This window comes from Echinops telfairi, unplaced genomic scaffold, assembly GCF_000313985.2.
Source record: "Echinops telfairi isolate 266 unplaced genomic scaffold, ASM31398v2 ScPeMD7_9;HRSCAF=40, whole genome shotgun sequence".
In the NCBI taxonomy this organism is placed as follows: domain Eukaryota; kingdom Metazoa; phylum Chordata; class Mammalia; order Afrosoricida; family Tenrecidae; genus Echinops; species Echinops telfairi.
Genome location: NW_022103906.1, coordinates 6,850,223 through 6,862,152, shown reverse-complemented (window position 1 = coordinate 6,862,152; position 11,930 = coordinate 6,850,223). Strand labels below are relative to the sequence as shown.

The 11,930-nt window shown below is 38.5% G+C and overlaps 1 protein-coding gene across 1 annotated transcript in view; it reads left to right on the top strand.

Moving 5' to 3' along the window:
• Positions 1–11,930, top strand: part of CSMD1 (CUB and Sushi multiple domains 1) — a 2,262,799-nt gene that overhangs the window by 1,997,279 nt on the left and 253,590 nt on the right. The window contains exons 34-36 of the mRNA XM_045286696.1: positions 6,160–6,363; positions 7,394–7,518; positions 7,919–8,015. Of these exons, the coding sequence (XP_045142631.1) occupies positions 6,160–6,363; positions 7,394–7,518; positions 7,919–8,015 (426 nt within the window). The remainder of the gene's footprint in view (positions 1–6,159; positions 6,364–7,393; positions 7,519–7,918; positions 8,016–11,930) is intronic.

Below are 11,930 nucleotides of genomic sequence, written 5' to 3'. Positions count from 1 at the left end.
TTGTATTTTTCATCATTGCTACATCAAACCCTGACTGACTCGTTTTGTCCCCGAGACCCCTTCTGTAAGGGAATGTCCAGTGGCCTACAAATGGGCTTTGGGTCTCCAGCCCGCACTGCACTCCCCCTTCATTCACTATGATCTGATTTTTTGTTCTGAGGATACCTGATCTCTTTGGTACCTTGTGATCGCAGAGGTGTGCTTCTTCCATGTGGGCTTTGTTGCTTCTGAGCTTGATGGCCGCTTGTTTACCTTCAAGCCTTTAAGACCCCAAATGCTCTTATCTTTTGATAGCTGGGCACCATCAGCTTTCTTCACCACATTTGCTTATGCACCCATTTGTCTTCAACAATCGTATCATGAAGGTGAGCACACAACGATATGATTTTTTGTTCTTTGATGCCTGATAACTGATCCCTTCGACACCTCCTGATCAAACAGGCTGGTGTGCTTCTTCCATGTAGGCTTTGTTGCTTCTGAGCTAGATGGGCGCTTGTTTATCTTCAAGCCTTTGAGACCCCAGACACTATATCTTTTGATAGCCAGGCACCATCAGCTTTCTTCACCACATTTGCTTATGCACCCATTTGTCTTCAGCAATCGTATCATGGAGGTGAGCACACAACAATATGATTTTTTGTTCCTTGATGCCTGATAACCAATCTCTTCAGCACCTCGTGATCACACAGGCTGGTGTGCTTCTTCCACGTGGGCTTTGTTGCTTCTGAGCTAGATGGGCGCTTGTTTATCTTCAAGCTTTTGAGACTCCAGACGCTATATCTTTTGATAGCTGGGTACCATCAGCTTTCTAATTATCAGTTTCTAAATTACTACATAAGGAGGAAACATACAAATCAAAGAAATTTGTATGCAATATGAAGAAACTGAATCACTTACTGTAAGTACATTTTTAGCCATAGAGAATTACCAGTTATTAGCAGTTTTGGTTTTAATAAGGTGTTTTATTTTATAAATAGAAACTTAAAACTCTGTTAGATAAAAAAGATCTCTCATGGAAATGGCTCACTGTCTAACCTACCTTCAAATGTTTTCCTCAGAAGGCTTACTTTTAGAAATCCCATGCATGTATTAAATGAAAGGGGAAAAAAACCACTTGTCGTTAGGTCTATCCAGACTTATATGAAACAGAGTGGCAGTGTTCCAGAGTTTCCCAAGTGGTAAATCTTTCCACCAGCAGACTGTCCTGCATTCTTCCTGCAGAATCTGTGGGGTGTTCGAACGGCGAGCCTTTCGGTTGTCAGCCCAGTGCTTAACCTTTAGCCCTGTCAATAGTATCATCAATAACAATAATGGCAATATATTAAGAACATTAAATCAATGGTTACTAAATTCTATATATGTGTGTGTGTGATTGCATTGATTAGTTTTACTCAACTGATAACCTATTCTCAGTCTGAAGAAAAGGTCTAGCCAATTACTTTTATTAAGATTACATCACAGAGAACCCTATGAAATATATTAAAATATATTATATGATTCTGAAATAAATTCAGTGGATACAAGCAGCAAACCAATTATCATTACAAATGTACAAAATATAGAAAAGTAGAAAGAACATATACCAGTTATAGTAGGAATATATTGAAAAGCGTAAATCACTTATAATAGAAATATATTTCCTTATATTTTAAAATATATTTCTGATAAATGTAACACATATAGAATACATAATATAAAATTTCAATATACCCCCTTTGTAGCCTTATTCCTACCCATGAGGTTATGAAAAAAACGGATATTTTTTATGAAAGACAATCCCTTTGAAGGTAAAAACTAGGAGCATGAACGTAATTTATACATCACTCGACAGCAACTGGGGAAGTTTTCAATATATATGAAAGTTAAATTGAACATTGCTTTCTGAAAGATAGTAGCTCTATGGAAGCCTAGAAGTTATTTCATCTCTATTGTGTGAAAAATAATTGAATAATGCTTTCATATACCACTCAAGGTTGGAATCTTTATAAATCATTAAGGTTTCCAATTGCATGGGCACTTGGTTTCTATGAGAAAAGAATGCATAACCTGTATCAACAGAGAGGGCAGTTCAGTTACAATCAGCTATTAGATATGTCAATTAAAAATAAGTGTATCAGGGTGCAAAAAATGTATAATTAACTTCAAAATACAAAGGACATCTTCCCCCTTCTGTTCTACAGTTCCCACCTGCCCCCAGCCTCCCTGTCATCCTGGCTCCCCAGTGGGGGCGGGGGGAACATTTATGGTGATGCTACCATCACTTTAAACTTGGGGTAAAATTGGCCAAACGAGGCTTTGTTTGAAGTACCCTAATACATTACAATTTTGTTAGCTAATTATTATTATTTTTTAAATGTTGAGTGCTGTGGGGAGTTCCCTCACTACTACCTGGGAATATACATCAAATCCGGATTCGTGTCTGCCTCCCAGATTCACAGCTGCCCAATCTCCCAGCGCTACTAGCTAATGACGTCCTAATCCAGAATCTTTTATTGGCAAGACTCTCTCGCCTGAACATTACTGTCGATATAGGGAATTGAAAGGTATCTAACGCTATAGAGAATAAGGATCGTGGGCCTGCATTTCTCTAAATTAGGTCGGAGGCATTTACTTTCCTGGCTTGCAGTCTTTTCTAGGCATGCAAATGCATGTTTGTGTTGATTTTCCCCAGGCTTCATCTGCTTCTGGATGACATAAATCATAAAGCTTCCTTGTTTACTTTCCACTTTTCAGCAATTCATTTTACCATCAAGAGTTTATATAATGTATGCTTTTTACAAAGGTGATTATGCATAAAGTTTTGTTGGTAATTCAGTGGTGTATATGTAAATTGACTAGTAATGATTTATTGAATCAAAAATTATTTCAGCTGCAAGAAGAGAGTGCTTGTAAGAAGTAGAAAACTCCACTCAGTAGTGAGTGCTCCACTTAGATATTGCAGGTTATTTCTGCCTGTTTTCAGATTTGTAGTATTATTACTATTGCTTTTGCTACTTTGCCACGAACTAAAAGAATTACAGGGTGGGACAGTTAGGGAGGGAGGGAAAAACGAAGAGCTGATACCAAGGGCTCAAGTAGAAAGAAAATGTTTTGAAAATGATGATGGCAACCTATGTACAAATGTGCTTGATATAATTGATGTATGGATTGTGATGAGTTGTAAGAGCCCCCAATCAAATTATATATATAATATGATTATATTATATATATAATTATATATAATATAATTATATTATATATATTATATATATTTATATATATATTATACATATAATTATATTATATATAATTATTTTTCTTGTTCCTTCTCCTGCACTACCCTCTTCCAGGATCATCAACACCCCGCAGAATAGCATCTGAACTCACATGATACTTTTGCCTGAAGAGTCACTCGTTTTATTCATCACCCTTCTCCAGGCTGACCTTAGTTCCTGTTCGCTTTTCCACTGGGCTGATGTCAATTTGGCTTCGCAGCAGTGTGAAACTTTACTAAAAGATAGAGAATCATTAGCATAGCAACCAGAACTTCTCTCTGATGCTGCCTGAACTGTCTAGGAGATGGGCAAGAACTCGAGGACTGGTGGAGAGGAAAAAGCTATGGGACACTTTTGTTTTGTTTTTTTCCCAGATTTTACATTAAGGTTTGATGTCTTAACTTCGTAGCTCTTCTCTCTCCCACTTTCTGTGAAACTTAACTTCTTGACATTATCTCCCTTTTATACGCCCCGCCCCCAAACACGTTATATCCCACTCCCACCCTGACACCTTTATTCCCTCTGGTTCATCAATTCTGGGTTTCATATAACAAAACACAGAAAAAGCTATAGCACAATTCAATGAGGGTGCCCTCCAATGACATAACACCTGGGAGATACCCCCTTATTGAACAAACAAAACAAAGATACAGGAAATATTGGAAGCCAGATCAGGTTCAGCATGTATCAGAGTGGAAATTAACTGACAAAGTTTTAACTGACCATGTCAGGTTTATGCCTTTGATCTATATTCATCTCTCCAAGCCACTCTGTTTAGTAGCCACTGTCCTCCCATCCCTCAATTGTGGATAGAGGGCATTCACTGGAAGCTGGTTTCCTATGTTGTCCCCACAAATGAATCTTGGACCCCACTGCCATTCATAGCCTTCTGAAAATCAGATTCTCAAAATTTAGACTTTAATACTAATCCCTCCTTTGACTTCAGATTATATTATTTACAATCCTTCTGTGACTGATAATGGTGCACTTCCATGCGGATTTAGTTGATATTTGACCCAGATGGCTGCTTGTTTGGGGACAAGACTTTAAGACTCCAGATGCTATATATCTGATAGCCAGGCACCATCTAATTTCTTCACCACATTTTGCTATAGTACCTGTATCTTGTCGTCACTTCCTGAGGGCGATTATCAAGAAGAGCCACAATGTAAGAACTAATTGTTCTTAAGTTGGAGCTAGGATTTAGTGTATCTCAAAGCCCATTCCTGGATCTATGTTTTGTTTCTGGTTTTTTACTTAATTTATTATTAATTGGGTGCTAATACAGATACTTCATTCCATAGTTCAATTATATCAAGCAGAATTGTACAATAGCAACCACAATCAGTTTCCAAACATTCTTTTTATTCCTGGACTCCTTGACATTGTGTCTCTTTTACACACACACACCCATCCCCGCCCCCACCTTCCCAACTACTGGACAACGCCACCCCTGAAATCCTTGTTCTACTTGCTGTCCCTGTCAGTTCTATTCATCAGTCCTGGCTTTCATTTACCTAGAAACAGGAAAACATATCACACCCCATCAAGAGGGTTACCCCCGATGACATAACCTCATCGATTTCATAGTTCAAAAGAGAACGATTAAAGACACATCCTACACTAATACCGTCTCATGAACTTAAGTAGGACGTCTCAGTCCCACCTGAGAGGGTAACCACAGGTCTACCCACAGCTGGGAGTAAATTCCGACACAGAACAACTTCGAAGAGCCTGCTCTGTGGGGGTTCTCACTGAGTGCCATGACGTCAGTTCTGACTCACAGCAGCCCCACAGGGCAGTCAAACCTTCCTTGGTGTTTGAGGCCACAGGCTTCCTAGACTGTAGAGCTTTGTGGAAACAGATTGCCATATCTGTCTCCTTCAGAGCAGCTATGGGGTTGAACTGCCAATTGTTTTATTAACAGCCAAGTGCTTGACTCACTGCACCACTATGCCTCTGGACCATGGGTATAGTAGTTAAGAATCAGAATACATAAATTTTTTGACAAAACATTGATTTTTTGTGTGCGTGAGATTGAATATGCTCAACAGGAGGACATCACAGCCTAGCTCTTGATGCCAAGCAGTTATCAGTAGATGGAGGTCAGAGACTCCCCCTCCTTCCCTTTCTTTCTCACATCTTTAGGCAGAATGCTCTTATCACCAGAATATTTTATTAAGCTTTACTGCTTGCTACCTTTTTACAGATGTTTGATGCATACAGTTGTACTGTGACACACATGCTTTTTAAACCTCACATTCTCTCACCAAGTGTGGACATGGTTATCTGGGCAAGGACAGTCCGCCTCACATATCTCATCCCCCAAATCCCTTCCTCTTCCCTCAGAAAAAAAAGATTGGGATTTATTTCTAGCTCTTCTGGGATTCAAACTAAACTTCCCTGGTTTTACTTCCCAAGTTTTAGGGGTACTAAGCAGTCATTCTTTCTCTTTCCATAGTACATTTATTATAGACTCCAATGGTCATATTTTAACTAGGCATTTATTTATCAGCTTCTCTACCTACATTCTAAGGACCTTGAGGGTAAGGACAAGTGCTTCACCCACTTATTTACACTGGCAAGATGCTACGGCGACTCAATTACTGCTACTTAACCGATGGACTCCCAGTCTGTCCTCACAAGGCCTTGAATCTGATTCTGCCCTGGTTTTCTCAGTTTAAGATTACAATATTCAAATGGACTTCAGAGTTTATTTGAGGATGAAATATAGTTGTACCAGTGTATTGAAATTGTATCCCTTAAAAGGATTTTAGGATATTATCAATTTCTATATCACCATAAATATGAATTCTCTCTTGATTCATTACATTTATTTTAAATGAAATCATTTTGATTTTTGATGAAGTTGAATGTAGTTTCATTCTGCCTGTTTTACTTTTAGCTGTTCCTCGTACCAGCGATACCCAGTGTAGCTCTGTCCCAGAGCCCAGATATGGAAGGAGGATCGGTTCTGAATTTTCTGCAGGTTCCATTGTTCGTTTTGAATGTAACCCAGGCTACCTACTTCAAGGCTCCACAGCTATCCGCTGTCAGTCTGTGCCCAATGCTCTAGCGCAGTGGAATGACACCATCCCAAGCTGCGTAGGTAAGCATGCATTGTTAAGGTGGGATAACTTGCATGAGGGTGTGAATCAGAATTTAGTAGTAGTTTCAGAGAGCTGTTTTAGAGAATGGCTTTTCCATGTATCGATCTTGTCTATAGGAATTGATCCTGTTCATGACCTATTTAAAGAAAAATTTATTATGTGAAAAAATAATTGAATAGCAGCCAGATCCTAACATATATCGTGTTCTAATCAAACATGTATATTAGTAAATATAAAACCTATTTCTAATATTTATTGCTTGCTATCAACTTTAAAGTCATGCATACACAGCATAATTCCATTTTGGGGTAAATAATTATAATATTGATTTGATATATTACTATATTACTTGTGTAATGTCATCTTAATAAATGTATGCTATTGAATGTTTGAAAGTTAATAGGTTAATGCAGATGGAATAGCAATGACTTTGTTAATTACAGTTTATTTGCTTCATTTTGTATAAGAATCTCTCATGCAATTATGATTAGCACTTGAAATCATTTTGTACATTTTAAGCATCTCTTCTCTTCTCCAGACTTGCTCATAGGCCCCATTCATATTATGTAGAGGATCGTGTCTGCTTTTGGAAAGTAATCTCTCTCTCTCCCCTGTCTCCGTCTCTGTATTTCTAGATAGCTACCTATGCATCTATCTGTCTATCATCTATCTATCTATCTATCTATCTATCTATCTATCTATCTATCTATCTATCATCTATCTATCATCTATCTATCTATTTATCTATCTATCTATCATCTATCTATCTATCTTCTATATCCTGTTACCCAGTACCTAGGATTTATAATTTAGAAGTGTAAAACTATATAATATTCAATAGTATTGCTGATTTTGGGGAAAAGTGAACTTATTAAATTTTACTGTGGAAAAAAAATAGTCAATTCAAGTAACGTAGTATGTGTGAAATTCTCTAAAAGTCAGATCATAAACAACATCAAATTAAACAGGAGATTAGTGTTTCCCTCCTCCTTTATGGCATCTTTATTAAATGCGATTTTTGGCTTTCAGTTCCCTGCAGTGGCAATTTCACTCAGCGGAGAGGCACCGTCTTATCTCCTGGTTACCCGGAGCCCTACGGTAACAACTTAAACTGCGTCTGGAAAATCATAGTGACAGAGGGCTCCGGGATTCAGGTAAGCCCCAGACTCCAGGAGGCAAGCAATAAGTAGAGTTCCATCAGAATTCCTCATTTCTTTCTCCTCCCCTCCGCCCGCCCTTTTTTGTATTGGATATTAAATGGATTAACTATAATCTATTTCTTTTTACCGACTGTTTCTGCGAAGCATTTCAAATCTTTTATCTCTATTTAGAATAAAAAGTAAACTTTAAAAATAAAAATAACATCTAGGTCCTATGTATGGATACTTTGGGTACCCTTTTCATAGTTTATTTTCTTTGGGTTTGTCAAGGGTTTGTCTTTCTTGTATTTGTGGTGTGTGTGTGTGTGTGTGTGTGTGTGTGTGTGTGCCACACAATTGGGCACAGTTCTTTAGGCCATAAAATAAATATTAACTTAGGATTCTTGTTTGGTAGATTCAAGTGATCAGCTTTGCCACCGAGCAGAATTGGGACTCCCTCGAGATTTATGATGGTGCCGATATGACCGCGCCGAGACTGGGCAGCTTTTCAGGTAAGATGGCCCCTATTGCCTTAACTTTGCTTGCAAACTGAGGTCTACAAACACCAACAAAGCAAAGACAGCATCCCTGGAAGAAAATTCAAAGTAGACATTATTTCATAATGATACTCTACAAGAAAACATGTTTTCAAGTTTGGGTGCTTCAGAATAAGACCGTCAGAGTGTAGAGGGGAAGGAGAAAGCTGTGTCAATCTGATCGTGAAACAGCTCTGCCTTTCGCTGTTAAGAAGGGTTTTTCCATTATGGATGTAAACTAGTGACCAGACAGGAGCTACTAGAAGCAGGACTATGAAGTGGGGCAATGTGGAGATTGGACAACAGGTCTCAATTTCAGGCAGCAGAGGGCCTACAGGTAAGCAATCCAGGGAAATCACACTCTGCACGTTAGGATGATCATGAAAGCCGGCTATTTAGGCCTGAGATTTGAAACTATTATATAAATTTCAGAAAACCTTGACAGTTTTCATTGGATCTGACCCTGCTTGAAAGTAATGGCACAAGAAATTGTCGTCAACTGCAATTCCATTTGCACCCTCCTTGCTCTTTGTTCCACATCCTGATCTCAAAGACACATCAATGTAATAAAGATTCTGTTTCAAATGTCATAGAATCATGCAATTCGTTCTCTTTGCTATAGCTGTAAGATTTATTAAGATTTCTATTACCTTTTTCTTCATCCTGGCATATCATCCTGCCTTTAAATATTTGCCCTACTTTCTTCAAATCTATATCCATATGTGTGTCAGGCTACCCAAATAGAATAATTATCATCCTCATCCTCTTTCTTATAATTATCATTATCAAAACAATCACTAATGTTCCTTGAGCACTTATAGCTGCAGCTAAACTGTTTACATACACATAAATGTTCTATTTAATCATACCAATAACTCTGGCTGAGTTAATGATCATTGTTCTCCTAATGAGGAACAAAGGCTTAGACATTTTAGAGTTGTACAATATTTCATAGGTAAGAAATGTGTAGATGTAATTTTAACCACATTTTTGTCTAACCTAAGAGCCTGAGACTCTCTGTTGGAGTTTGGAATTATATTCAGCTGCGATTATCAAAAAATCAAAATATTGTGATAAGAATTGTACGAGCCCCCAATAAAATGATTTTAAAAATTAAAGAAATCTAAATAGAGGAGAAGTAAAGGCATGCAAGTTAATTTTTCTCATGTAGCAAGAAGTCTAAGGCATAAAGTGTTTATGTTTTCCTGTTCTTTTAATACAGAAGATTTTCCAGAATCTTCTGCCCTGATAGAGTACTCTTTATATTTTACTTGCCTGTACTGGGCTACTTGGTCATTCCTAGTGCAAATCTAGATTGGGATTTTTAGTTTTTGAAAAGCTAGGTATGTACATTTTGTCTTAATCATTTTGATTCTTTTCTTACTTCATAAAGACTAAAAAGAAAGTGGATGGTGTAGAGGCCATTAGCAATGTCTGCCACAACCGTCATGCTACCACGAGTCTCTTGAAAGCCTTCAGTGATCTCTCTAGTTGCCAGCAAATAGATGTCTTTTTACATGGCAAGGTTTGGTGAAATAAAATGTCAATCTAACTTTGCAGTGTTCTCTCCCATGCAGTGTTTGTCTGTGTCTACACTAGCTATTTCTTTACAAAGTTTCCTTTCCAGTGGTTAAAGAACAATTTTATCTTTACCGTGAACAATCTCTATTTCCTCTGATTACATAGATCCTGTGATAGTTTAACCTACTGTACATTTTTAAACGATAACTACTGTCTATCAACTACCTGAAGTCCCTGGTAGTGCACATGGCGAACCCTCGTGGCTGCTCACTAAAAGGTATCCAGAGACATCTCCTTGACAGACAAGCCTGGACCCCTGGATCACTTCTGAACACAAAGCCATTGACAACCTGGTGGTGCACAGTTCTAATTTGACATGCATGCTGTCACAAAAATGGCTTCCATACATAGCCAGCCCAGTGATTTCTGAAGGATAAAGATGGAGTCGCTGTTACGAACACATCAACAAAGATGAACCCTAAAATGTAGATGGGGATGCTAAGCTCTTTATCTCTAACATGTATGCAAGCAGCATATAGAGATTGAGTGGCTTAAGAGGCAAAAAGTCCTATTTTTCTTAGATTCACGGGAAAATCCAGGCTACCTGAAAATTATTAAAGTCTTTTACCAGATTAGTAACAGATAGCCAGATAAGTCAGAGGGACAAGAAACATTCTAGATAATGAGAACCCCAAATTTAAGTGTGTGCCCTTGCTCAAGTAGTGGAGTTCATTATTCACCCATAAGTAATACATTTTTACATTTTAATATTTTTTCTGGAAAATATTTATTGATCTCTGTGTGCTATGCTCTCAGCACTATTGCTAGCATAGATTGTTTAATTAATTGAATTGGTAAAGCCTACTTTCAGAATGTGGCTTAGCATTTTTATCTTGGGTTGAAATTTAGGATGAAACTTCTTCATTCATTTGTATTAATCAATCCAAACACTGTAGCCTATATACGGCTTTAAAAAACAATTTTCATAGGTGAGCTTAGCTTCAGATTCATGATTTTATATTTTCTAAGTAGTGTAAGGAATAGATTCATTATTCAAAATAAAAGGTGTAATATTGAATTAACCTCTCTGCCAAATATTCCCGAGAAGGCGCTCTGGTGACATAGTGAGTTATATGTTGGGACGTTATCAGTAAGATCAGCAGTTCGAATCCACCAGCCAATCTGAGGGACCAAGTTGAGTCTTTCTACTCTTGTAAAGATTCACAACCTCAGAAACCTTCAGGGTCAGTTCTTTCTCTGTCAAAATCCACTCGATAGCAGTGAGTTTGGCTTTTGGAGGGAGAATTCTATTACTGAGCATATTAGTGTAGAGGTGCATACACACTACCAACGAATTTAGGGAAGCAAACCCCAAACCAAACTCACAGCCTTCCAGTCGACGCTGACTCCCAGTGACTCCCTGTGGTTTCTAAGAAGGTCACCGTTTACAGGAGCAGAAAGCTCTGGGAGCTTCTGGTAGTTTAGAAATGCTGACCATGTGGATTGCAGCCCAGGAAAACCCAAATTGAAATGTCATTTATGGAGACCAATTTGTTACATCTTAAACAATGCTTTCTGTACAAAAGAGTTCCAAAATCTCAAATCTAATATAAGGAGAGTATTTATTAAATCCTAGTCAGGAGAAAAAACAAGACAAAGCCACATCTTCTGGACGAGAAGACCATCAGCAAGAGGCCATCATGCATCTGAGGCGTCAGAGCCCCACAGCTGCTTCTGTGAGACAGGGAACATAAGGAAAGGGTCTCCAATGTATGGTTGGTGGCAGGGCAATGCATCTCAGCTACAAGTGGGACTACCGAAATGGGAACGAAACCATGTCAGACAGAAGAGCTCACAAGATGGCTTCAGGGACTTCTGATGGTCAGAACACGGCTGATAGTCATGACTCATAATTATGTGACCCTCTTTGCCCCCCTGATATTCATCAGGAACACACTTGGAGAAGGCAAGAGACGGCCCCTCCCAGGGCTGGCTGGAGACTGGTGGATGTAGTCCACTTTCCAATGTATTCTGAGGGCAACACTGTTATCCCTAGTTAATAGTCAGAAGGGATTCACTGGAGGATTAATCCACATAGGGAGCCTGAAATTTAATTTTAGGTTTCCATGGTTATCCATCGCCTTCTGAAAAACAGGTGCTCAGAATCTAAGCTCTAATCCAAGACAATGAGAAACCATCCAGATGAGGGGGCCCACAGCATGAGAACATAATCAATTCATAGCCACTTACATAGGACATGAAAACAAAGAAAACTGTCACAAAAGCATGATTGGTGGCAGCTTCATTCATCACAGTTTGCAGGCTGGAATACAGCACTGAGGAGGGAGCTAGGGTTGGAAGAAACCCCCC